The sequence below is a fragment of the Sebastes fasciatus genome, chromosome 1 (genome assembly GCF_043250625.1).
Source record: "Sebastes fasciatus isolate fSebFas1 chromosome 1, fSebFas1.pri, whole genome shotgun sequence".
NCBI lineage: Eukaryota > Metazoa > Chordata > Actinopteri > Perciformes > Sebastidae > Sebastes > Sebastes fasciatus.
In genome coordinates this window covers 2,488,539-2,515,396 of record NC_133795.1, presented here as the reverse complement: position 1 = coordinate 2,515,396, position 26,858 = coordinate 2,488,539, and the positions used below count along the sequence as shown (strand labels likewise).

The window sequence follows — 26,858 nt, the reverse complement described above, 5'->3', positions numbered from 1 at the left end:
ACACTGGAATACCTATTCAGCCTATCTGCAATTATTTTGCTACGCGGAGGCTTGTTAAGTTTAAAGGGTTTCATTTTCCAACCGGTCAACTCGCACAGCCATGTGGGGGGATTTTATTTATGTCTTTTCACAGCCAAAATTACCTCCCAACCCCCCCACACACACACTAACACACACACACACACACACACACACAGGACTGTCTGCATTATGTCAGAGTAAAGGTGATAAGAGACGTAACACACACCCACGTGTCTGCATGTTGTCTGGAGCACTGAAAGATGGAGGAGAGAGCTCTTTTCCCTCCACACACACATACATGCACGAGGCCACCTACACACACTGGAAGCCCCAGAATTACCACAATTAAAACAACATGGCTGCTAATGTGTTGCCTCCAGAGGTTCAGATAGAATCATGACTTCACCGTGTTCGCTAAGGCAGGTAAGGGATCAACATCAGAGGATTACAAAACTTCTGTTTACATTCAGTACTCACCAAAATGAACTGTGTGAACTGTGTAAATCCAGATAGTTTACATCCATGTTTGCTGGCTTGCAGTCTTTTTCTTCCCCCTCTTTTTGGCTAATTGCTGCATATCTTGGCGCGTTACTGCCACCTGTGAATCAGGGGTATATTGTCAAACCATTGTCAGGAACTTAGCTCACAAGATAAACAAAAAGAGGACACTTTCATAGGAAAGCATCTCCATGACACTACTAGAGGTCAAAAAGTCCACAGGAAACCCTTAAAGGTGCAACATGTAAGATCCTGACAGAATTTAAAACATTAAAAAAATGGTTACTAGCGGTCGACTGATATAATAACGATAGTTTGGAGCAGGAAAAAGCAGATAGGTGATTAATCGGTTGATAACTTCTTTACTTCTGCAGCAGCCTTGTCGTCTGCTTTTGCATACACCGTTTTTAATGAATCCGTTTTTTGTCACTCCGAATTTAATAATTCGTAAAAGAATATCTTGAAGTGTGATTTGATGTATTACATAACTGGAAAATATTCTTTGTATTTGGGCGAGGCGCTGTTCTGTGGCTTACAGTATGAGCGGCCAGGATTACTTCTGCTGTGCGCCTCGTATATTATTTAATGCCACTCTTGCAAACCATTAATGTTGGTGCATATTCCCGGGATAAGGAGGTTATGTGGCTGGATTACTTGGAAGAGAGAGCACCAAATTGGTAAGCAAGTTAAAGTAACAATGAATGACTTCTTTTCCTCCCTTTCTCTCTGTCTTGTATCGTGGACAAAGAGCTGATAGAGTTGCGTTATATAATCGAGAGATCACTTTTTTTTCTCCCCCTCTACCTCGACTTTGTGTATGGAGCCTAAAAAAGCCTATAAAAGATAAAGATAAAAGATAAAGAGCCTCCGTGCAAAACGCATGACTGGTGGCGGCTGTGCAGCCATCGGCCTCTATCCGCGCTCAGTTCCGCCAATAACATTTGTTTGTAAAACGTCCTATTGGCGCCGAAACGTCCTATTGCCGATGTTCTTGCCATGCTGTTAGTTTGTAGTTGTTGTTTTTTATATAACTGATGACTGTAACTTTAGATTGTATGAACCCAGCAGTAGAGGTGAAATGCTGACCACTATTTGTTTGGAGCATGTGTCTACATGTTACACATTACAGCTTTAAAGAAAGCAGAATGCGCTCACGACGCCCAGCAAGGTGGTGCTGTAGGTTAGAAAACTGTTATTAAACTGAAGGACCTGTAATCAAACCCCTGTGTCAGCAAGAATCCACCCTGCTGAGGTGTAGCTCAGCAAGACCAGCTCCAGGGAGGTTTTTGTGTTGCTAAGCATGACCTCTGACCTTTCCCTGACCTCTACTCTTCCTGAGTATCGGGGAAGAGGAAAAAGAATATCATTACAGGAAGAAATTAAGATTAAAGATTTCCTCTCTTCTTTTCCACAGAGAGTAACTCATTCATTCATGGGTTTTTCACATGATTCATACCTGTGTTCCTGCATATATACTTTCTCTGTGCAAGTGCATGATCTATGCAGACGAGGGCTGTAGATCCATCAATTTAATCACACATTCTTTTTTTCTGTTCAAAATTAATCTTAAAGGGAGATTTGTCAAATATTTAATACTCTCATCAACATGGTTAGTGGGTAAATATGCTGCTTTATGCAAATGTATGTATATATTTATTATTGTAAATCAATTAACACAAAACAATGACAGATATTGTCCAGAAACCCTCATAGGTACTGCATTTAGCATAAAACAATATGCTCCAATCATAACATGGCAAACTGCAGCCCAACAGACAACAACAGCTGTCAGTGTGTCAGTGTGCTGACTTGACTATGACTTGCCCCAAACTGCATGTGATTATCATAAAGTGGGCATGTCTGTAAAGGGGAGACTCGTGGGTACCCATAGAACCCATTTACATTCACTGATCTGGAGGTCAGAGGTCAAGGGACCCCTTTGAAAACGGACATGCCCGTTTTTCCTCGCCAAAATTTAGCTAAGTTTGGAGCGTTATTTAACCTCCTTCATGACATGCTAGTATTTTTCTGACTTTTTTCTGACTTTTTATTGGACATTATTCAGACTTTTTTCCTAACATTTTCTGGCTATTTTCTGGACATTTTTCTGACTTTTCTTCTTTTTTTTTTTTACTTTTTTCGGATATCTTTTATACATTTTTTGTTTTATATTTTTCTGACAAAAGCCCTCACACATTTACATATCGTGAGGTCAGAGGTCAAGGGACCCCTTTGAAAATGGGGTCAATGACAGTTTTTCCTCACAAAAATTTAGCGTAAGTTTGGAGCGTTATTTATCTTCCTTCGCGACAAGTTAGCATGACATGGTTGGTACCGATGGATTCATCAGGTTTTCTAGTTTCATATGATGCCTGTATCTTCACTTTAGACTTACTGCAGACTGTTAAAGTTTGAGTGAACTTTTCATTTAGCTGAAAGTATCCAAACATAAAGTTGAAGTGTAGAACTAGAACGTATGCATTTGCAGTGAAAGTTCTGCGGGCGAGGAATGTGACCGAGCTGTGGCTGAAACTCCACAGCTCTCCCGGGGGACCTTATCAAAGTTTATCTATCACCCGCCACGTCAACACAACACTACATCTCAACGGCCCCGAGCTAATGCGGCAGTTAGCCCCGCGTAACCTACGAGCCCTATTCCCCCGAGAGGGAGGGGGGGAGCCACGAGGAAAACTCACACCGCAAACAAGCAGAGCAGCACGAGGCCCGCAGATAAAGGCCCCTCATTGAGAAAAAAGGACAAGCAACAATGCATTATATTCATATTGGAGCACAGCCCAGAGTCTTCCACTGTGAATATCACCTTTCAATATTAACCTCTCTGTGACGGAGCCGCTCTATAAATAACACGCTCTCTGTTACTGTTGGATACCTAATAAAAAGGGGAGTCTTGTGTCTACAGTAATGTCTGGTTTCTCTGTCAGTCCCCTCAGTCACTGGCACATTTTCACCGCGACAGAAAGAAGGAAACCAAAGAGTGGATTGTTTTTGTTAAGGAAGTTGAGTATGCTCAGAAAGGAAACATAAATACTTCATCATTCTGTTTCTGATAAGAAATGTAAAAGCTTAAACTGCTGTTATCATCATAGCCACGCCGACATCCACCTGAAAAGGCTTCCTGTGAGTTATTACTTGCTGTAAATATCTTGTGTTAAGGAAAATGTTCCAGAGAAGGGAAGTGTTTTCTCCGCTTCATTGACAAGCTGTAAATCAGAGGTCATGTAAGTTGTAAACCACTTCACATCCAGATGTTATTTCATAAGAGAATCACATGTAAAAACCCTCTTCGCTGTGCTACTGATCTCACGCTCTTCTTCCAGGAATCAGGGGCGAAGAGAGGAGTCTAATCCAAGTCAGGCCGGTATTACACAGAGTCACTGTGTCACTGTGATGACTTCATAAAGCAGGAATGGTGCACAATGAGCTCTATTCCAATAATAGAGACTTTGACAGAGTCAGTGTATTCTCTTCTTGAATAGAAGAGACCCCAGGCACGCTTTCACATCCAACCTTTGTTCCTAACTTCAAGCCGTCAACCTCAGCTATTGCATTAACGTTCGGGAGCAATTTGGGGTTCAGTATCTTGCTCAAGGACCGGAGGAGTACGGGATTGAACTGCTGATCTTCTGATTAGTGGACGACCCGCTCTACCTCCAACCATAATCTGTGTTCTTCTAATACCCTGCATGATGTGTAAAGCACCACAGGAATGGTAGTCAACTCTTTTTAGTCTTGTTTTCAGATGTGATACTGACTTGTTTCGGATAGGATGGATGGGAAATTGCCTCTAAATGATGTTGCTGGAGCGGGGGCATGTTGACAGTCCCAGCTGTTTGATGGTTACTGTAACCACACCAAACCCACGCCTAAACCCAACCAGCCAACTGCAGCAATCAGTCTGGAAACCCCTCGTAGCTGCAGTTACCTCTATCCTGTCCTTTAACCCCCCCTATCGGTGTAACCTCACCAACCAGCTGGCTACGTCTGTGTATAGTCTGGTGTTTTGTAGAAACTCTAACACGCTTCAGCTTCTCTTTTCCACACAGCAGAACTAGAAGTGAGCCCCATGCAGCTCGCTATGTTTTTATACAAGACAGACCTTTCTTCCATAAACTCCTCACAGTCAATCAGTCAGTGTGTCTCAGTTTCCAGGTCTTGACAATATTTTCACATTCCTTTGTGGTGAAGTCTTCTCTGGAGCTCTGGCTGTTTATCTGCAGCTCTTACAGCAACAATTTCCTTTATTTACTGCATGTTATCCGCTTCTCTTAGATTGGAAATTCCCACATGAACAGAGTGAAAACCCTTTTTTTTTTTTATTTAGAACTTTATTAGGAAATTGTACACAAGATCACAGCATCGGTATAAAAAAACATTTTCTTTGTTTCACAGTGTTTCACAGAAAGACTTTTAAAAAACACAATAAGAGAAAAATACTGTAACATTTAGTCATCCAAACATCTCTCACAAAATGTTCTAAATCTTTTGTTGCGACATCGCAGCACGCGAGGCACCACATGGGACTCGTGCTCATCTGTTTTGTACGACATCTGCACCCACAACAACATATGGGTTCACTCCCTGTGTGGGTGTGTGGGTGTGTGGGTGTGGGTGGGTGTGAATGTGTGAGTGTGTGTGAGTCACCAACTGGTCGACGGAAGAAGAAGAAGAAGAAAGTATTGCAGACTGAGGACTGACTATTGCCTCACTCTGCCTGAACAGGCTGGAGGAGTTTTTCCGAGAAGATCCCAGAGTGATTTTGTAGATCCCGGTGCTGGTTCCAGCTCTCCTCCCTGACCCCCCTCACCAGACCGTCCTGCTGCCAGAACACAAACATTAAACACATGGGAGATTAGGAGGAAACAAATCCACCCTCTGATCAGATACTTTGTGAACGAGTGTTTTGGGATTGACTTCTTGGTGCCATTTCTTGCTTTCTACGGGGCCGACAATGAAATCTGGGGTTGTGTTCACAAGCTTTTCTTTTCCATTAGGAGTCTGAAAGGTTTCCTCTAAAGAGCCTTTCACAAAGCTGCTGAAAGACACTTTTACTAAGAGCCAGAGAGAACTCCTAGTTAAGAGCAGGGACGAGTTTGATCCTGTTGCACAGTGGTTGACATGTGATTGGTCTGTGTCAGTGAAAAATATTCATCAATACATAGGAGCATGAAAAAGTAGTGGATTGGATCATATTAGATAAAAAAAAAAAAAAAATTGAAATTAAATTGTAAATAAAATAAATAAATAAAATGCAAATATTAAAATGAACTAAATTAAATAATACATTTGATAAAATAAAAAAAAATAAAATAAATACATTTAATTAAATTAAAAAATAAAATACATTTAATTAAATGCCATTGAATTTATTTTATGATAAATCAAGTGAAAAAAATCGAATTCAAGTCTAAATTAAAATTATATACATTTAAATTATATTTAAAAATAACTATAAAAATGAATATACAAATTAAATATAAAAATGGATTTCATATATGAAAGTTACATTTGACTTTTTTATGAACTAAAGATCAGATAAAAAAAAAATTATAATATTGTAAATCAACTCAGTAATTAAACCAAATTAAAATATTAAAATAAACTAAATAAAATACATTTAATTAAATGTCACTACATAAATTTATTTAATTATAAATTAAAAATCCAATTCAAGTCTAAATTAAATCATACATTTAAAATATATCTGATTAAATAAAGAATAAATTTCATGTATGAAACAAAGTTACATTTTACTTTTGATGAACTAAAGATTGGATCAGATAAGATTAAAAAAATTTAAATTATATTGTAAATCCAATAAGAAATCAAACCAAATTAAAATATTAAAATAAACTAAATTAAATACAACATTTAATTAAATGTCTCTAGATAAATGTATTTAATTCAATTCAAGTCTAAATTAAATCATACATTTAAAATATATTAAAAAATAAAAATGAAATATAAAGATTAATTTAATCTGATTCAAAATTAAATAAAGAATACATTTCATGTATGAAACAAAGTTACATTTGACTGAACGATTGCACATCTACAGGTAATCCGTTAATGGCAATGAAATCAGCTTTATTCATTTATTTCATTTGGTGATTATTTAGTGTCAAACAAATGTAGAACACAAATGAATAAATATTCCAAGTTCACCATCACTGCTAACAGCATTTCTCCAGCATCAATAAAGTAGTGCAGAGTTGTGCAAACCGTCATCTCCGGTGTTATTGGATTGTTCTGATTTGTAGGTGAGCTGATTGGATCCTTATTATTAACTTGACTGAAAGGACACGCTGCTTAGTTTTAGGAGTTATGAGTCTGAAGATGTTTTGTGAATGTGTCTCCTGATGTTTAGTTGAGATATTTCATTTGAAACATTTGAAACATTTCCTGCTGTCAAACCAACGACATCCCAAAAAATTCATCACTTAACATGAAAAAGAACCCAGATGTGATGAAAAGTACATCACCAGCAGGATGAATTCATGGCTCAAACAGAAAAGAACAAAACAACATATTCAGCTTCACAGAAAGAGAGCAGACTTTACAGGAAATGTGTAATTTTCTATGTCTAAGCTTTACAAGAATGCACACAAACCTCTTGAGGATCAGAAAGCACCAGGATGACGTCTCCCTGTTCAAACTGGAGCAGCAGGCCGTCTTCAGACGCCGCGTGGCTCTCCAACGCCACCCCCTGGACCAAAACAGTTAGTTCACTTATAAAAAGGTCAGTTCACCATAATCAGTAAATAACAGTTTGCAGGTTTGGATAGATCTGAGATCTGTTGGAGGTGTTCCTGATAATCTGGATATCAATACACAGAGAACACACGAGCAACAGTTCTCATAGGGACTTTTCTTTCAGTACAAAGTAGCGACCACAAAGGAAATGTTATTCACCTCCTTTATATTGGAGTGAAGGCAGAAATCTCAGAGCTCATAATCATCATCATGCACAAAAAAACATTAATTTCATACAAAAAGTAAGACATGATTTATACTAGGTTTATCTTTAGCATCTGCAGTCTCTGTGCAGGTCGACACAAACACTACAAAATACAACTAATACTCCTTTTATAACGCTGGTTACGTTGAGTTAATTCATATGAATGACACATGTATGCAGGTTTATTATTATTATTATTATACATAAAAATATTTGGTGTTAAGTGGCAAACTAAAATATATTAACATATATTATAAGGTATAATTTGCTTTTGTGTTTAAGTGTTTTATTAGAGCAGGGGTCAGCAACCTTTACTATCAAAAGAGCCATTTTAGGGGGAAAAAAAAATCTGTCTGGAGCCGCAAAACACTTGAGCATCGTGATGAAGGTAACACAGATTATAGTCTAAGTATATAGTATATAAGTCTAATGCAGTGAGGGCCAAAGAGACAATGTACTACGGAGTATTAGGACCACATTGAGGGAAAAAAACATCAGAGATTTACAGAATAAAGTCAGAATATTACGAGAAAAAAAGAACGTAACACGTAAAATTACTACTTTATAATATTACGACTTTCTTTTCTTGTAAACTCATGACTTTATTCTCGTAATATTATGACTTTCTTTTCTTGTAAACTCATGACTTTATTCTCGTAATATTATGACTTTCTTTTCTTGTAAACTCATGACTTTATTATCGTTATATAATGACTTTATTCTCTAAATCTCAGATGTATTTTTTTTCCTCAATGTGGCCCTAATACTCCGTCGTACCGTCGTACCATAGACCTACAACAATGATAAATAAAAATGAAAATGTAAACAAAGAACAGTTATTCATTTCCATTTTAAAAAATCCACAGGGAGCCACTGAAGAGGAGCTAAAGAGCTGCAGGTTGCTGACCCCTGGGTCAGCCTGTAAACTACTTTGAACTTCATATGAATAGATATTTTAAAACCCTATGCTAGTCCAAGTATGTAAACCATCTTAATTCAGTCTGTTGACGTGAGACTACGTAACTTTTAAAGGAAGAGATAACACATTTTTCATCTGACTAATAAAAAGGGGAACTCATTAGCAATAAAACTCACTGTGTTGCACAATTCAACACATTCAGGGGGTTTCCAGCTACTTGTTACACAATCTGCTTGTTTGCTTTCGTTGAACAGAGTGAGATGAGAAACTTAATCTAGTGTTGGTTGAGTACGGAGCTGGAGTTGGAGCATGCTAAGCCTAGCTTAGCATAAACACTGGAGGCAGGGGGGGGGGGTTACTCAGTCCAAAATGGCAGAAGCGTAGCTCTGCTGCTGGGCGCTGACGTTGGGACAAATTTTTACTTTCACTTCTTATCAATATACGTTCTTTGTGCATATGTGGAAAAAATTATACTACAAGTTTGAAAATGAAAACCAAAGCTTGTTGCCTTGTGGGTAATGTAGGCAGGTTTTTGACAAGAAATAATGCATTATATATATATATAATATTATATTATATATTAATATAATATTATATTATATATATATATATATACATACTCTTAGTATATTTTAAATGTATGATTTAATTTAGACATTTCATTAAATTTCTTGTTTAATTTAGTTTATTTTAATTTAGTTTAATTTCTTATTTGATTTACATTATTTTAATTATTTAATAATAATCTGATCTGATCTTTAGTTCGTCAAAAAGTCAAATGTCTTCATATATGAAATCTATTTTTTATTTAATTTTTAATCAAATTAAATTAATTAAATTATATTTTTATATTTAATTTTTAGTTATTTTAAAATATAATTTAAATGTATGATTTGACTTAATTCAGACTTGAATTAGTTTTTTTTATTTGATTTACCATGAAATAAATTCAATGGCATTAAATTTAATGTATTATTTTATTTTTATTTAATTAGATGTATTATTTTATTTATTTTATTTTTATTTTATTAAATGTATTATTTTATTTAGTTTATTTTCTTATTTATGTAGTATTTGATTTACAATGTAATTAGATTGATATCGATCTTCTCATCTCACCCTCAGAATGAAAGTAACTATAATTATTCACCAAAATGTTAAAGACTCCCTAACGTCATAGTTGTGTACCTTGTATAGGAAGCCTGGTGGATTGTGGGAAGTGGAGTCATCTCCTGAATCTGAAGCTTTCTCCTGGTTGTCGGATGCTTCCTCTGCCGTCTCCTGGTTGTCGGATGCTTCCTCTGTCTCCTCCTGCTCCGCAGCGGGAATGAGGTGGGGTCTATCTGTGCAGCGGAAGGATACGCGAGGGGCGGGGACCGGTGGAGGTTTGGGCTTGGCCTCCTCTGATGGTGGATCACTCACGTTCTCCTCCTCTGGACTCTCTGGGACGCTATCTGCAGAATCAGAGGGATTGGACACTTCCTGACTGGCAGCCTCAGACTTTGGTACGCCCACCCCGGAGTCATCGGACTGGTTCGTAGCGAGTTCTGCTTCCGCCTCCACCTCCTCTGGACTCTGACTCGCTGCGATCCGGTCGTCGCCGTTCTCATTGTCACACACCGACTGCCTCTGAGGCGTGTTGGCGCCGCTGGAGCTGAATTCGGAGTCCGATGAGTTGACGTCTTTGGATGAGACGCTGCTTTCCTCCGGCATGCTGCTTTCTTCAGAGGTGCTTTGAGTTTGTTGGACGGGGGACGAGGGCACGGCGTCTTTTCCGTTCCCGGTGGAAGTATGGAGGGAGACGTGGTCGTCTGGGAAAGCTGTGTTGCAGGGGATGGGGTTGGAGATGACCAGGGACTTCCTCTTCTTTGACTTGCTGGTCATGCTGTTGGAAGAAAACGTTTACTTGTTATTTTTAGACTTATATAAAGCACTTCATAGATCTAGATGAATAGTATTAGTAGGACATGTGCAACACAGTTTCTTACCTGTTCAGACCCTTGATGATGAAAGCTTTTCCTGAGTGTTGAGTCTCCAGTTTCTTCATCACATTGTACAGCTCGTGGTTCAGCTGCAACACAAACACCACACTTTATCATCTAGTCATTTAAAAGATGCAGTGATAGGAGTTATCAGGGTATTTTTTTTACACATTACTACTATGAGATAAGGATGTGGGTCATATCTTACCACGCTCATTTCCTTATAGAAGACATCTCTCAAGTTTGATATGTTTTGGAACACCGTCACATAGCAACCTATCCGGCTACAGACACACACAGAGAGACAGGGGTTAGGCTCGCAGTTTATCTTTCACTTCATTCCTTCTTGAATAAATTACAAATCGAGTTCAGTCATGTTGTCATAAACACGTTCTGGAAAATGCCTCCTTGGACTAATTCTATCTGTAAATAATTTGACAGGCCAGAACCACAACATCCCCGGTTTACTTGTTGAACGTGATCCCCATCTCTCTCCCCTCATTTCCTCTCATCTCTCCACTGTCTGCAATCTCGACACAAACACCCCCAAAAAATAATAAAAATAAAAGACAAGTGGCGTGATATACCACTTTTCTGCATATATTAAATACGAAATTTGATGCATGTACTTTCAGATTCATTTCACTCCTACCTGAACGGTTTAGAAAAGGTGAAACCTGAACACAGGTTCTATCTCTATCTGGATATTTTAATAACACAACAACTTAAATTGCTTATTCGCACATTTTGCAGACACTTCTCACATATTGTATGTTCCAAATAACCCAGGTAGGTACATCTTGTTGAATACCCAACAGGACACTTGCATGTCATATTACTTATCTTATCTTATGATCCAAACCTCCACTAAGTGTTATCTTTATGGACTGTGTGTTAAATTGAACCGTACCTCTGATAGAGAACAGGCAGCTCCTCCCTCAGCTCGTTATTAATCTCTTCAAAGACGTTCTGGGTTTTGTTGAACTCTTCTTCTGCCTGTTAAAAAGGGATTCAAAAGTAGATTTTATAATAATAGTTACAGTTGAAACGACTCTTACCAGCCAACACTGTGTTTCCGTGCTCTGAGTAATGGAACATTAGTGTTACCTTTGCTATTTTGGCTTCATCCTTCTTCTTGGCGCTCTGGAGCGCTTCCAGGTGGTGACGGGCTGAATCGTAGTCCACCAGCTTGCGACCGCGTTTAGCGACTCGTTCCTGAAACAGCGAGAGGATGGATGATCAGACTGGTGTTCTATAAGAGGCCCAGCAGCCGTTCTACTATTTGCATTCACTTTTGCAGGAAATGATTCATGTTAAAAAAAGGCATCCGGTTACCTTGACCTCGGGGAACTGGCTCGTGTAGTTCTCCATGGTGCGGACAATCTGGTCACTTAGTTTCTCTTCGTAGTCGTTCCACAGCAGGTCTTCACTCTGTGAGACAAAGTTGTTATCGCATCAATGCAACAAGTGTCTCAAAATAACTTTGACCAAACTACAAACAGTATGTCCCCAAAAGGAGGATATGAACATGTTGCACAATATGTCAAACAGAATGTGTTTTTAAAGGTTCTGTGTATATTTCTCCATCTTGTGTTCTTTTTAAAAGTTAGAGACTAGCTGGTGAACATATTATGTGGAACATTTAAAAAGCTAAAGATAGAATAATTCTCCTCAGGAGTTGGTGGAGACCAAAACAGAGCTAAAAGGAGAGTGAATATTGGACATATACAGTATTCACCTGAAACATGATGAATGCTAATGCTGCTGCTGGATCTGTAAATAAGTGTTTGCTAACATGTTAGCCATCAAACTTTATAAGACCATAATATGTCAAACATGGCAGAGGTCAGAGGAGAATGGCCGGGCTGGTTCGAACCAGTAGAAAGGCAACAGTATCTCAAATGTTCCTCTCGTTACAACTGAGGTGTGCAGAAGAGCATCTCCGAACGCACAACACGTTGAACCTTGAAGCTGACTGGCTACAGCAGCAGAAGACCCCACCGGGTACCACTCCCGTCAGCTAACAGGAAACTTAAGCTACAATTGAACAGGGGTCTGCAACCTGCGGCTCCGGAGCCACATGCGGCTCTTTAGCTCCTCTCCAGTGGCTCCCTGTGGATTTTTAAAAATGGAAATGAATAACTGTTTTTTTTGGGGGGGGGTGAGACAACATGTAGAGTCGGCATTTTTTTCACATCAAACTGAAATAAGTTAAGTGAAATAAGAGTTTATTTCGGCCAAACCAGAGTTGATGATTGTTGGAAAGACTAACGACGACGATTGTGGCGAGTTTTATTTAGTTTCTGTCCAGTTTGAATGAAGTGTTTTACGATGCTCCGCCGCTAGAACAGATGATCTCAACATAAACAAATACACGTGGATGATGACGCAAGTGTACTCGGGTACGGGACAACTTTATTAATGTGAAAGTTGACCGGAGATGGGGTGGTGGGAGGGGAATCGTACTCGGGCACGGTACGGATCAATCGTACCTAATGTGAAAACGCCCTGAGGCTGTTCTGAAGGCAGAAGGGGGTCCACAAGGTGAACCTAATAACGTGTATTTTCATGGTAACTTAGATCAGACTTCTTTAAGGCTGCTTGGTGAAACCAAATTTCCTGGAAATAAGCCGGATCTAAAAGTGATATTATTAAATGACCCGGCTTTGTGGGCCGGCTCTCAGACACATTATGAACGTACCTCTGTAATGACAGTGAGGTCCTCCACTCCGTTCCATTCCGTTTCGTAGATGTCTCCCAACGTCTGGGACAGACGCTTGGACGTCTCATGCACGGCTGTGGAAAGAAACAGGAAATTGTAGGACAAAAGAATAAAAATGTAATCATGCCTCCATAAAGGAACTTATCATCTAGCATCAGCAGCGCGGAGCATTGTGGTGGGATTGTTTTTAGGGGTTTGTGGCAGCGTTGCTACACCCACACAGAGAAGGTCAGAACAACACTGGTTTCCTGACTGGAGCGAACAACAGCAGTTTCTTGCACATGAATCACATAAGCAATGCTGCGTCTGCCATTTTCTCTGCAGGGATTTTGTATGTTCTCGTTCAACATGGCAACGCAGACGGAATTGCAAAAGTCTGCCGCAGAATCCAAGAATAGAAGAAGTCCACTTCCCCATTATTCACCACCAACTCTCTCCTGAGCAAAGACTGTTAAACACTGTGCTGTATGTGCATTTAGAACCTACCTTTCACTGCTGTGTGGTAGGCTCTGACATCTTTAAACAACCTGCTCCCATCGATCTGTGTGCAGAAGCAAAACATAAAGAAGTCAAACACTAGTACCAGTATCTCAGCGACACTAGTACCAGTATCTCAGCGACACTAGTACCAGTATCTCAGCGACACTAGTACCAGTATCTCAGCGACACTAGTACCTGTATCTCAGCGACACTAGTACCAGTATCTCAGCGACACTAGTACCAGTATCTCAGCGACACTAGTACCAGTATCTCAGCGACACTAGTACCAGTATCTCAGCGACACTAGTACCAGTATCTCAGCGACACTAGTACCAGTATCTCAGCGACACTAGTACCTGTATCTCAGCGACACTAGTACCAGTATCTCAGAGACACTAGTACCAGTATCTCAGAGACACTAGTACCAGTATCTCAGCGACACTAGTACCTGTATCTCAGCGACACTAGTACCAGCATCTCAGCGACACTAGTACCAGTATCTCAGCGACACTAGTACCAGTATCTCAGCGACACTAGTACCAGTATCTCAGCGACACTAGTACCTGTATCTCAGTGACACTAGTACCTGTATCTCAGCGACACTAGTACCAGTATCTCAGCGACACTAGTACCAGCATCTCAGCGACACTAGTACCAGTATCTCAGCGACACTAGTACCAGCATCTCAGCGACACTAGTACCAGCATCTCAGCGACACTAGTACCAGTATCTCAGTGACACTAGTACCAGTATCTCAGTGACACTAGTACCTGTATCTCAGTGACACTAGTACCTGTATCTCAGTGACACTAGTACCAGTATCTCAGTGACACTAGTACCAGTATCTCAGTGACACTAGTACCTGTATCTCAGTGACACTAGTACCAGTATCTCAGTGACACTAGTACCAGTATCTCAGTGACACTAGTACCAGTATCTCAGTGACACTAGTACCAGTATCTCAGTGACACTAGTACCAGTATCTCAGTGACACTAGTACCAGTATCTCAGTGACACTAGTACCTGTATCTCAGTGACACTAGTACCAGTATCTCAGTGACACTAGTACCTGTATCTCAGTGACACTAGTACCAGTATCTCAGTGACACTAGTACCAGTATCTCAGTGACACTAGTACCAGTATCTCAGTGACACTAGTACCAGCATCTCAGTGACACTAGTACCAGTATCTCAGTGACACTAGTACCAGCATCTCAGTGACACTAGTACCTGTATCTCAGTGACACTAGTACCAGTATCTCAGTGACACTAGTACCTGTATCTCAGTGACACTAGTACCAGTATCTCAGTGACACTAGTACCAGCATCTCAGTGACACTAGTACCTGTATCTCAGTGACACTAGTACCAGTATCTCAGTGACACTAGTACCAGTATCTCAGTGACACTAGTACCAGTATCTCAGTGACACTAGTACCAGTATCTCTACGGCCGATCTGAACTGTTTATGCTTCATCATTTCCTGAAACTCAAATGTTGAAATCAAGTTGCATCAGGCTGCTTTTGTTTGCAACTTTCTCTGCATGAAGCTACATATCATCCACGATACGTGATCGTCTGACCTCAGCGTCGAGTTTAAATTAAATAACAATCACAACATTTGATGTGGTGCTGTGGCCGTGGTGAAGAAGTGAAAGCAGTGTGTCTCTCACTTCCTTCCTGTTGCTCCTCGTCAGTTTCCCTCCAATATGCACCGTAGTTGTTGCTGCATTTAACGCTGAATGAGCTTTGAGCAACTTAGAAGTGAACCGATGTAACTTTTGCCCAACGGCAGCCGCAAGCCACAAAAGTGACTTAATGATCAAATGTTAAAACGGTGAAACAAGTAGAAATGAGACATAAAGTCAGTGTTCAGTCATTTCCATTATAAAGCTATATAGGGCTGTGTGGTGGCAAGAATCTGTTGATATGATACGCATCATGATACAGGGGTAACGAGTCAATACATTGCGATATATAATTCAAAATGTAATCTTAGGAAAACTGTCATAATATAAAGAACACACTGGAAGTAAACCATTTTAGAACAGGCAAAAATAACTAAAAGACTGTTGGTTTTTGCCCCCAAACAAATGCATGTGATTATCATAAAGTGGGCATGTCTGTAAAGGGGAGACTCGTGGGTACCCATAGAACCCATTTACATTCACATATATGGAGGTCAGAGGTCATGGGGACCCCTTTGAAAATGGCCATGTCAGTTTTTCCTCGCCAAAATTTGGCATAAGTTTGGAGCGTTATTTAGCCTCCTTCTACCTAGTATGACATGTATTCCTTAGGTTTTCTAGTTTCATATGATAATGCTATATCCATCTAAAGTTTGCCAACATTAGCACTGGAGGTGGGAGTAAGTAACACGTGTGCAAGTCACAAGCAAGTCGAGTCCCTGCTATAAGTCAAGTCTAGTCATATGAAATTCAGATGATTTGTCATGATTTAACGTAGTAAACAAAGTAAATTATGACCGCCCCAATTATAAAATCAGTTTTTCTACAATAAAATTAAATTTCCATAATTATAAGTCATGCATGGCATAAATAAAACACAATGGAAATTAATAAATTATGAATTAGCTCTCATTTTATAAAAACATTTGCTACATAAATCGATACGTATTCATTAATTTGTTCATATCACATGCATCAGATTCAGAAATCAAGTTTTTTTTTTTATTCTAATATCTGTAAACTTGCAAATATTTAACAAATAAAAAGTCAAGTCCTTTCGAGTCATCTGTCTCAAGTGTAAGTCAAGTCTCAAGTCATGAATACCAAGTCAACACCAAGAGTCTTTTATTAATGTTAGTCAAGCAAGTCTCATATCAAGACTCGACTCCTCCAGCTCTGATAGCACACAAGCAAATAGTCACGTGTGGTTAATGAATATGCACTTGTTAGGAACTACATTACCCAGAATCCTATGTGCCTAGTGGCAGAAGGGAATGTCAGTAAACGGTTAACGAGAACCTCCTCCGAGATCCCTTGGGATCATTTCCACTGAACAACAACAACTGAACAGGTCAAACCAGACCAAGCACAGTCCCCCCCGCCCCCCCCAGAGGGCATCACACTGACTGAGGGCGTGTTTTTATTACTTTTAAATTACATTTTGTAATCTGTAACAAAAAGAAGATTGTTTTATTTCCTCTTTCCAGTGTGACATAGTCTCACTTTAAATCCTTTCAAAGACCAGGACCGGGCCAAGTTATTAGCTCATGAGGGTGTGGGTGATGAATCTGAGCATGCACATGTATCTCATTTCTTTTAGTATCAAGAGTTGTGTTGAGATTCCTCTAGAGGAGACATAACGTGCAGTATTTATGCAGCAGAATAGATAAGACAATAAGAAAGAGCTGCAACTTGCTTCAAGTATTTCCTGCTGTCAAGGCCGAGCTGATTGTCTCGATTTGTGGGTTGGCACCAACACAAGAAAAAACACTGTGCTTGTTTTTTTTAGAGTCAGCAGAGCTCCATTTCACTGGAGATGTTTGGTAACGAGCTGTTTGACTAGAAAAGTGGAATAAAGCAAAAACTTTCCATGACCTTAAGATGAGTTTTGCCATGTAGAGAGACCTCAAGTCATGTTACATGTTGGTGTACCTGTTGTTTGTTGAGAAGCTGGGAACAGTGCTCAAACTGCTCATCCTTGGTCTCCATGGTTTTGCCCAGTTTCTGAAGGACCTGAGAGAGGACGGCAGAGTCGGTGAGTTTCAACATTAGACAGACAAAGATAGGTAGATTCATTAAAACGGGAACTTCACCAACGTTACTCATCAAAAGTCTGTTTCAAGTTAAGTCAAATTCAACTTTATTGTCATTTTTCCACACACAAAGTACACGGCTAAAACCAAATGTGGTTGCTCGCGGGCCAGGGTGCAAACACACACGTACAAAAACATCGTCGCAGATTCACTAGATACAACATAGAACATAACACAGCGACAAAGTGCAGCAGGATGATTCACAGACTAAAAGCAATCAGGTCTTTAAAACAACTATGAACCCATGACTCTCCTAAATAGATAAATAAATAGAAGTGACAGTGCATAGTAGACCTGAAATGTCTGTTTCATGTCCAGCATGAGACGTGGGGAGTGAGGGGTCACGGAGAGGAGAGGGGTGTGGAGGGGGATGAAGTGTTTATGTGGAGTTTAGTGATCTGACAGCTTGGGGGAAGAAGCTGTTGCAGAACCAGCAGCGGTGAGCAGTGATGGTTCTGATGAAACTAGCAGTGGTGGTTGTGATGCTGTGAAACCTCCTGCCTGATGGCCGAGGTGTGAACAGTCTGTGTGAGGGGTTTACAGCCGTTAGAGAGTACTACTGCATGCTGTGGAAGAAACGTTGTTTAAAGCCTTTTAGTGGCTCCAGATGGAGCTGCACACAACCTGGTAAACTGCCTAAAGTGATGTCATGTGAGCCGGTCGGGGCTGAAGACTACAAGTTTGAAAATGCAAAGAATCTGTGGGTGAGGAATCAGAAAGGATCTTAACAGATCTCTGAGGCCTGCTGCTCATCTCTGCTGCAGGCTGGAAGCTCAAGGCTACTTTAGCCTCAACTAGCATTAACACACCCCCAATCTCTAACCAAGCAGAGACTGTATGTAAAGGAAGTGGACGTAGTCAGCGTGACGTCACCCGTCGGTTTGTGGACTGCTGTTTTGAAGCCTCAAGTTCTGCATATTAGCCGTCGCCATTTTGTTTTTTGCAACCAGAAGTGACACGAGAGGATGGAGCTACGACCGAACGCTGAAGAAGACATTTTTAGGCGACCAAAATGTTACAATTAACTTTGATGAAGTGAAAACACACTGTGAAAGGGTTAAAGTTGTAAGACAGCCGTGGTATCGACCTGTCAATCACCAGGTAGCCCCGCCCTAAAGCGTCCCCTGCTTTATGGTCTATTTGACTCTAAATGGGACCATCATTTACTAAATGAACATCATGCTGTATTGAAGAAGACTTGAAACCAGAGATTGAGACCATAAACTCATGTTTACAATGTTTACTGAGGTAATAAATCAAGAGAGAAGTAGCCTCATTTTCTCAGAGACTTCTATACAACCAGACTTCTTTCAGCAGCCAGAGGAGTCGCCCCCTGCTGGCTGGTAGAGAGAATGCAGGTTTGAGGCTCTTCCGGCAGACGTGGATTAGCCCACTGCTATAAAAGCTGCTTTGGCACAGTTAGGGGTGTTCACATTTTTGCGCCTTTTGTGTGCACAAATTAATTATTTTAAACTGAGACACGCACTCAAAACCAAAAACTAACGCCATCGTGGCGCGAGAAATGCATGCCGTCTTTTAGCAACCAGAGGAGTCGCCCGCCTGCTGACTATCAGAAAGAGAGTAGAGACGTCCTCATTGGTAGCCTACTGTGATCAAACTGTCTGCATTCCAATTGCATTGTGGGTAATATAGGCAATAGGTTTTGACAACGAAGGCAAATGCATGGATCAAAAAAGACGATATCTCTGCTTCTGCATCATTTTGCTGCTTTTTAATAAACAGTGTTATCGGAGTGCAATGCTCAGGGGCGGCTGTGGTCAGCGGGTAGAGCGGGTCGTCCTTTAAGGTTTGTGGTTCGATCCCCGGCTCCTACTGTCTGCATGTCGAAGTGTCCTTGAGCAGCACTCACTGCTCCTCAGGATGGGTTAAATGCAGACATCACATGTCCTGTATGTTCCTGTATGTATATGATGAATCTAATAAAGTTTATTTGTTTAAGTTTTTAAAGTGGCGGCGTACTCTTTAACTGGCTCATATCAGCTCTATATTGGTGTAAATGTCACCCAAGAAGAAGTTGCAGTACAGAAACTAAGGTAGATTCCAACAGGATGTGAAGGCCCGGTGGGTTTAGCGGTCCAGCACTATTAATCCTAACAGATTAACGCTCCATATACTCCTAAACTAGACTCACATGACCAACTACTACTACGGTGTCCTTCACAGCCCGCTGCATGCAGCTGTCTCAGAGCCTGAACGCCACATGGCATGACCTTAAACTCAACTTCACTAAATCTGCAACAAAGGCTCTCATTATCATGTCTATGCTCCATTTTCCAACATTAAACTACACAAAAATAAAATCCCTAAAATAGTCTCTGGCCTTAACTTCAGAGAACATGTACCAACGTCTGTAGCTGCTTTGAGGCGGAGCGCTGAAATCAAACCACAAAACTGAGTGAGAAAAGACTCCAGCAGCAGCAGCGAGTGAGAGGAAGTGCACACAGTCAGGAAGTGGCAGCTTTTGTGTGTCTGCACATAGCTGTAACCAAACTGAACAACACTGGGATGCTCGCACAGGGACAGTCCAAGCTAATGTTTTATTATTATTAATGCATCAACAAATGTAGACAGTTTAAACCATGCATACTAATATAAACTGGTCTTACAGCATGTGGTTTACTGCCTGCGTACACAGCTTTACCCTCATTTTATGGCCATTATCACTTCACTTCTTTCACTTAGTCACATGATGTTATCCTGTCATCTAGGAGCATTTTATTAGGATTTACAACTACAGAGCTAGATAACAGGACGAATGTGTCAATCCTTTGAACCCTTACTGCAATCTGTATATATATATATTTATATGCACCACATATCATCAACTCATACTGTCTTAATCAGCACTTTACTTAGATGCAAAACTGCATTTCGTTGTACTTGTACTATGTGCAATGACAATAAAGCTGAATCTAATGTAAAGATTGGGAAAGTACCAGTAGCTGCAGAGCAACAGATGTACACACTCATTTATCAGTTTCTACTAAGATAAATAACAGCTTTTCCTTTTTTCTTTTATGCTCATTATCACAGCTTCTTTTACTTTGTTACATGTTATCCTCTCATCTAGGAGCTTTTTATCAGCTAGATAACAGGACTACAGATTGGTGGAAAGTAACAAACACAAGTTACTTTTAAACACTCATTTCTCCTAAGATAAGTACCAGCTACAGTGAACTAATCCTCTCTGAAAGAGTTTAGAATCCTTGTTGTAAATCTCATACTAGAAGTTAAACCTCCTCCAGGCGGATTTCAGGAGCTTCATGTCTGTTTGCCATCAGGGCTTCTAATGAGCTGTGTCTCATAGTTCACCAAACTATACTGACAGTTGTGAGTCAAAGAGTAACTTTACCTTCTCCTGAGCTCGATTCAAAGACTTCTGGACCCGTTTGGCGAGGAATCCGGCTCCAGCCTGGAGGTTCGGGCCCATCTTATTCTCTGACATGGTGATCAAATAAAAATGTTTCTTTTCTTCAGTAAAAACCTGAAGTAAAAAGTCTGCTGCTTCCTCTTCTTCTTCTTCTTCAGCTACTGACTGCCTCCAGCAGCAGCAGACGATCAGCCTCTTTAACTCAGAGGAGGAGGAGGAGGAGGAAGAGGAGGAGCAACAATGTGTCAACAGACACAGACAGGCAGGCAGGCGGTGTTAAAGCATGGAGGAAGCTCTTTACATCAGAATCTTCATCATCCTGTTGCAGCTTGTTGGTGGAATTATTGACCGCTTGTTTCTGCGTGTCCTGATCTGTCTCACAAACATCCTGATCTCGGTTGCAACACCTCTCTGTGTGTGTAAAGGTGAAGTCATCCAACCACGCTCACCTGAGAATTATGACTCTCTGATGATGCACGAGCCTGAGTCAGCAGCGTGACGTCAGCAGAGGAGCCTCCCAGACAGGTACAGGTGTGGATCAGAAAACATGTGTTTGGTCTTCTTTATTTAATGATATAAAGTGGGAGGAAGCTTGGAAAATGTGTGATAAATACTCTATCAATAACAAGCTTAAAGGAAGTGTCTTTCAAGATATTACATATAATGTATCTGGTAAAACTTAGAAAGATTCAAGCTGAGTATTAAAGCTGCAGTAGGCAGTATATTTTTGGCATCATTGGGAAAAATCCCATAATAACCTTTCAGCATATTGTAATTCAAGTGTTCTGAGAGAAAAGACTTCTGCGCCACCTCATGGCTCTGTTTTCAGATGCGGGGTCCCGTTCATTCCTATGAAAATTAAAAAAAAAAAAAAGTCTGAAAAATAACGTCAGAAAAAAAGTCTGAAAAATAAAGTCTGAAAAAACATTCTGAAAAAAAAGTCTGAAAAAAACAGGCTGAAAAATAACGTCAGAAAAAAGTCTGAAAAAAAAGTCTAAAAAATGTTCGAAAAAAAAAGTTCTGAAAATATTCGAAATAAAAGTCTGAGAAATAAAGTCAGAAAAAAGTCTGAAAAAAAATCTGAAAAAAAAATTCTGAAAATGTTCGAAAAAAAAGTCTGAAAAATAAAGTCAGGAAAAAGTCTGAAAAAAAGTCTGAAAAAAAGTCTGAAAAAGGTCAAAATTAAGTCTGAAAAATAAAGTCAGGAAAAAGTCTGAAAAAGGTCAAAATTAAGTCTGAAAAATAACATCAGAAAAAAGTCAGAAAAATAAAGTCTGAAAAAACAGTCTAAAAAAAAGGTCTGAAAAAATAGTCTGAAAAATAAAGTCAAGTAAAAGTCCGAAAAAAAAAGTCTGAAAAATAAAGTCTGAAAAAAAAGTCAGAAAAAAGTCTGAAAAAAAAGGTCTGAAAAAATAGTCTGAAAAATAAAGTCAGGAAAAAGTCTGAAAAAAAAGGTCTGAAAAAATAGTCTGAAAAATAAAGTCAGGAAAAAGTCTGAAAAAAAAGTCTGGAAAAAACAGTCTGAAAAAAAGTCTGAAAAAAAAGTCTGAAAAATAAAGTCTGAAAAAAACAGGCTGAAAAATAACGTCAGAAAAAAGTCTGAAAAGTAAAGTCTGAAAAAACAGTCTAAAAAAAAGTCTGAAAAATGTTCGAAGAAATAAAAGTCTGAAAAATTTTCGAAAAAAAAGTCTGAAAAAAACTAGTCAGGAAAAAGTCTGAAAAAAAAGTCTGAAAAAAAAGTCTGAAAAAAAGTCTGAAAAAATAAAGTCAGAAAAAAGTCTGAAAAAATAAAGTCAGAAAAAAGTCAGAAAAAAGTCTGAAAAAACAGTCTGAAAAAAAAGTCTGAAAAATGTTCGAAGAAATAAAAGTCTGAATAATGTTCGAAAAAAAAGTCTGAAAAAAACTAGTCAGGAAAAAGTCTGAAAAAAAAGTCTGAAAAAAAAGTCTGAAAAAACCAGTCTGAAAAAATAAAGTCAGAAAAAAGTCTGAAAAATGTTCGAAGAAATAAAAGTCTGAAAAAAAAGTCTGAAAAAATAAAGTCAGAAAAAAGTCAGAAAAAAGTCTGAAAAAACAGTCTGAAAAAAAAGTCTGAAAAATGTTCGAAGAAAAAAAAGTCTGAAAAATGTTCGAAAAACAAAAGTTCTGAAAATATTCGAAATAAAAATCTGAGAAATAAGGTCAGGAAAAAGTCTGAAATAAAAATTGTGAAAATGTTCGAAAAAAAAGTCTGAAAAATAAAGTCAGGAAAAAGTCTGAAAAAAAAAGTCTGAAAAAAAGTCTGAAAAAATAAAGTCAAAAAAGTCTGAAAAAAAATTGAAAAAAAGTTGTGAAAATGTTCGAAAAAAAAGTCTGAAAGATAAAGTCAGGAAAAGTCTGAAAAAAAAGTCTGAAAAATAACGTCAGAAAAGTCTGAAAAAAAAGTCTGAAAAAATAGTCTGAAAAATAAAGTCAAGTAAAAGTCTGAAAAAAAAAGTCTGAAAAAAACAGTGAAAGAAAACGTCAGAAAAAAGTCTGAAAAAAAAGTCTGAAAAAAAGTCTGAAAAAAGTCTGAAAAAAGTCTGAAAAAACAGTCTGAAAAAAAAATCTGAAAAATGTTCGAAGAAAAAAAAGTCTGAAAAATAAAGTCAGGAAAAAGTCTGAAAAAAAGTCTGAAAAATAAAGGCTGAAAAAAACAGGCTGAAAAAATAACGTCAGAAAAAAGTCTGAAAAGTAAAGTCTGAAAAAACAGTCTAAAAAAAAGTCTGAAAAATGTTCGAAGAAATAAAAGTCTGAAAAATTTTCGAAAAAAAAAGTCTGAAAAAAACTAGTCAGGAAAAAGTCTGAAAAAAAAGTCTGAAAAATGTTCGAAGAAAAAAAAGTCTGAAAAATGTTCAAAAAACAAAAGTTCTGAAAATATTCGAAATAAAAGTCTGAGAAATAAGGTCAGGAAAAAGTCTGAAATAAAAATTGTGAAAATGTTCGAAAAAAAAGTCTGAAAAATAAAGTCAGGAAAAAGTCAGAAAAAAAGTCAGAAAAAAGTCTAAAAAAAAGGTCTGAAAAAATAAAGTCTGAAAAATAAAGTCAAGTAAAAGTCTGAAAAAAACAGTCTAAACGAAAGTCCGAAAAATGTTCGAAAAAAAAAAAGTTCTGAAAATGTTCGAAAAACTAGTCAGAAAAATAAAGTCTGAAAAAAAGTCTGAAAAAAGTCTGAAAAAACAGTCTGAAAAAAAAGTCTGAAAAAAAACAGTCTGAAAAAAACAGTCTGAAAAAAAGTCTGAAAAAAACAGGCTGAAAAATAACGTCAGAAAAAAGTCTGAAAAGTAAAGTCTGAAAAATAAAGTCAGGAGAAAGTCTGAAAAAAAATCCTAAAAAATGTTCGAAAAAAAAAAGTTCTGAAAATATTCGTAATAAAAGTCTGAAAAGAAATCTGAAAAAAAATCTGAAAATAAAGTCTGAAAAAAAATCTGAAAATAAAGTCTGAAAAAAAAGACTGAAAAATAAAGTCAGAAAAAAGTCTGAAAAAGTCAGAAAAAACAGTCTGAAAAAAAAGTCTGAAAAATGTTTGAAGAAAAAAAGGTCTGAAAAATTTTCGAAAAAAAAAAGTTCTGAAAATATTCGAAATAAAAGTCTGAGAAATAAGGTCAGGAAAAAGTCTGAAAAATAAATTGAAAAAAAAGTTGTGAAAATGTTCGAAAAGAAAGTCTGAAAAATAGTCTGAAAAAAACAGTCTGAAAAAAACAGTCTGAAAACCAGTCTGAAAAAAAAGTCTGATAAAACCAGTCTGAAAAAACCAGTCTGAAAAAAAAGTCTGAAAAAAAGTCTGAAAAAACAGTCTGAAAAATGTTCTGAAAATATTCGAAATAAAAGTCTGAGAAATAAGGTCAGGAAAATGTCTGAAAAAAAAGTTGTGAAAATGTTCGAAAAAAGTCTGAAAAATAAAGTCAGGAAAATATTCAAAATAAAAGTCTGAGAAATAAATTCAGGAAAAAGTCTGAAAAGAAATCTGAAAAAAATTCTGAAAATGTTCGAAAAAAAAGTCTGAAAAATAAAGTCAGGAAAAAGTTTGAAAAATAAAGTCAGGAAAAGGTCTGATAAAAAAGTCTGAAAATAAAGTCTGAAAAAATAAAGTCAGAAAAAAAGTCTAAAAAATGTTCGAAAAAAAAAAGTTCTGAAAATATTCGAAATAAAAGTTTGAGAAATAACGTCTGAAAAGAAGTCAGAAAAAAGTCTGAAAAATGTTCGAAGAAAAAAAAGTTTTTTTCAGGTTACCCGTTTCATTTACTTCTGTCACGATATAGTGACCGTTTTATAAAAATAATTTTACAGCATTACAGGTGTGTGTGTGTCTATTTTGTTAATTTAAATTATTTGAAGAACAAGTCCAATCGAGAGGTCATATGCCATCATTTTATTTTCTTAAAGGTCCAGTCCGCTGATTTCACACGAGGATCAGTTAGTGCTTCTCAGTCGGTTGTTGTCGTCTGCGGCTCTGAAGGAAGCTTTCTTAAGTTTGAAAAATAATCTTGGTTTGTCTGACACTTTGATTTCTAACAGAAAGTCTGGAGCTTGACCCATATTAGGAACTAAAAGTCAGTTATTTATTTGTATCTCCTGCAGACGTACTCTGATGATTTATCAGCCCATTAGTTGTAGAATAAAATTCACCCAAACCATTATTTTGCTGTTTTTGACCTTTATAACATTCTTCTTACTGATCATGGTTCTGCAGAGTCTGAGCAGTGTTGTTACTGTTTGTCAGCAGATCATTAAACTACATATATAAAAACACAACAGTATGCTGTCGTTGCACACAGCGCCACCGAGTGGCCAACACTGAACACTGCAGGTCACCATAAAACCAAATCACACAGAGCTCAACGTCACAAAACAAGTAGTTAAATCCGTATAAAAAGTAGGTTGCCTTTATTAGAAGCTGGGAAACCAAAACATTATCAACATCGTCGTTAATACTTTTTTTTTCGTAAGACCACAATATTGCCATTACCAGCATCATCATCATCATCATAATCACCATCATCGCTTTGCACTTTTTTCCACAACATGCAAAAGATTCAAGAGTTCAGCGTTCCCGTTCCACACTACTGACAAAAAGCTTCTCCACTTGGTCTCCTGTAGCAATCACAACTTGGCTTTACATTAACATCGCCAGTACAACTGAAGGTAGGTAAGATAGAAAAAAAACATCCAAAAACAAGTACAACAGAAGAAGTCTCAGGATGGATGAAAAAGAGGAGAGAAATTCACAGCCTTATGCCATGTGCCTCCTTGTGTGGGATGATGGGAGAGGAACCTCGTCCAAGCCCCTCAAACGCTTTGAACTACAGGACAGGATCTGATCCAAGGAGCTCTCTGAGCTGCATGTTGGTATAAACACACTTTATTTTCATTATTCATATCCGATCGTCTCAAAATGACATTTTTAGTGCCAATTCAGGACCCGAACGTAGAAAAGACACACTAACCTGCTAGTTGTAAAACAATTGAATGTGCTTTTGAACCGACGACTAGGTTCACGTGTCCTGTACACATCCAGGACCGGTTCTATTGCGAATCAGAATTTCTCCTGACGGGACGCCTAATAATGCATTTATTATTATTATTATCATATTCCCAAGGCTTTTTCTTTATTATTTTTTTTGTTTTTTGTTTTGACATCAAAACACTTATCGAGAAAAAAAAAGGACAATCTCACGAGTTCTGCACCTGATCTCCAAGTCACTAGTTTTGAGATCGTTTATGGCTTTGGATGGTCAGCTGATCGTACAAATTGTTGACTTGTCCTAAAGCCTAATTTGCTGAAAGACCTAAAACAACGAGGACAGATTACATTCTCAAGGCCTCCAACGACATCAGAGCCACTACCGGAACTGAACTCAATGAAAAATTAAGGCATTAACAGACAAACGAATGCCGGATATTTACTGAGCTGCCCGCTTTATTTAAATTTTTTCTGCGCCTCAGTACGGTGTAATTCTGCTTGTGAAATACTAATAGGTGAAGAACATGTAACCATTAAGCTGATGGGACTGGGGGGGTTGTACAGGAGTAAATAAAGCGAGGGATGGCTGAACAGATTGGATAGGGTCGAC

The 26,858-nt window shown here is 38.3% G+C and overlaps 1 protein-coding gene across 2 annotated transcripts; it reads right to left on the bottom strand.

Moving 5' to 3' along the window:
* Window positions 1-4,843: 4,843 nt before the first annotated feature.
* bin2b (bridging integrator 2b) lies at window positions 4,844-20,982 on the bottom strand. 2 transcript variants are annotated; one of them, XM_074636304.1, is made up of 12 exons: window positions 20,752-20,982; window positions 17,218-17,298; window positions 13,605-13,659; window positions 13,098-13,192; window positions 11,732-11,827; window positions 11,504-11,611; window positions 11,307-11,392; window positions 10,605-10,680; window positions 10,403-10,485; window positions 9,603-10,299; window positions 7,148-7,243; window positions 4,844-5,356 (listed from the first exon to the last, which is right to left on the bottom strand). In XM_074636304.1, the coding sequence occupies exons 1-12, from the start codon at window positions 20,842-20,844 to the stop codon at window positions 5,243-5,245; spliced, it is 1,680 nt and encodes a 559-aa protein (XP_074492405.1). In that variant the 5' UTR covers window positions 20,845-20,982; the 3' UTR covers window positions 4,844-5,242. The 2 variants fall into 2 exon arrangements, with proteins under 2 accessions (XP_074492405.1, XP_074492321.1); XM_074636220.1 differs by having other exon boundaries at window positions 4,844-5,353; window positions 20,752-20,948.
* Window positions 20,983-26,858: the final 5,876 nt, after the last annotated feature.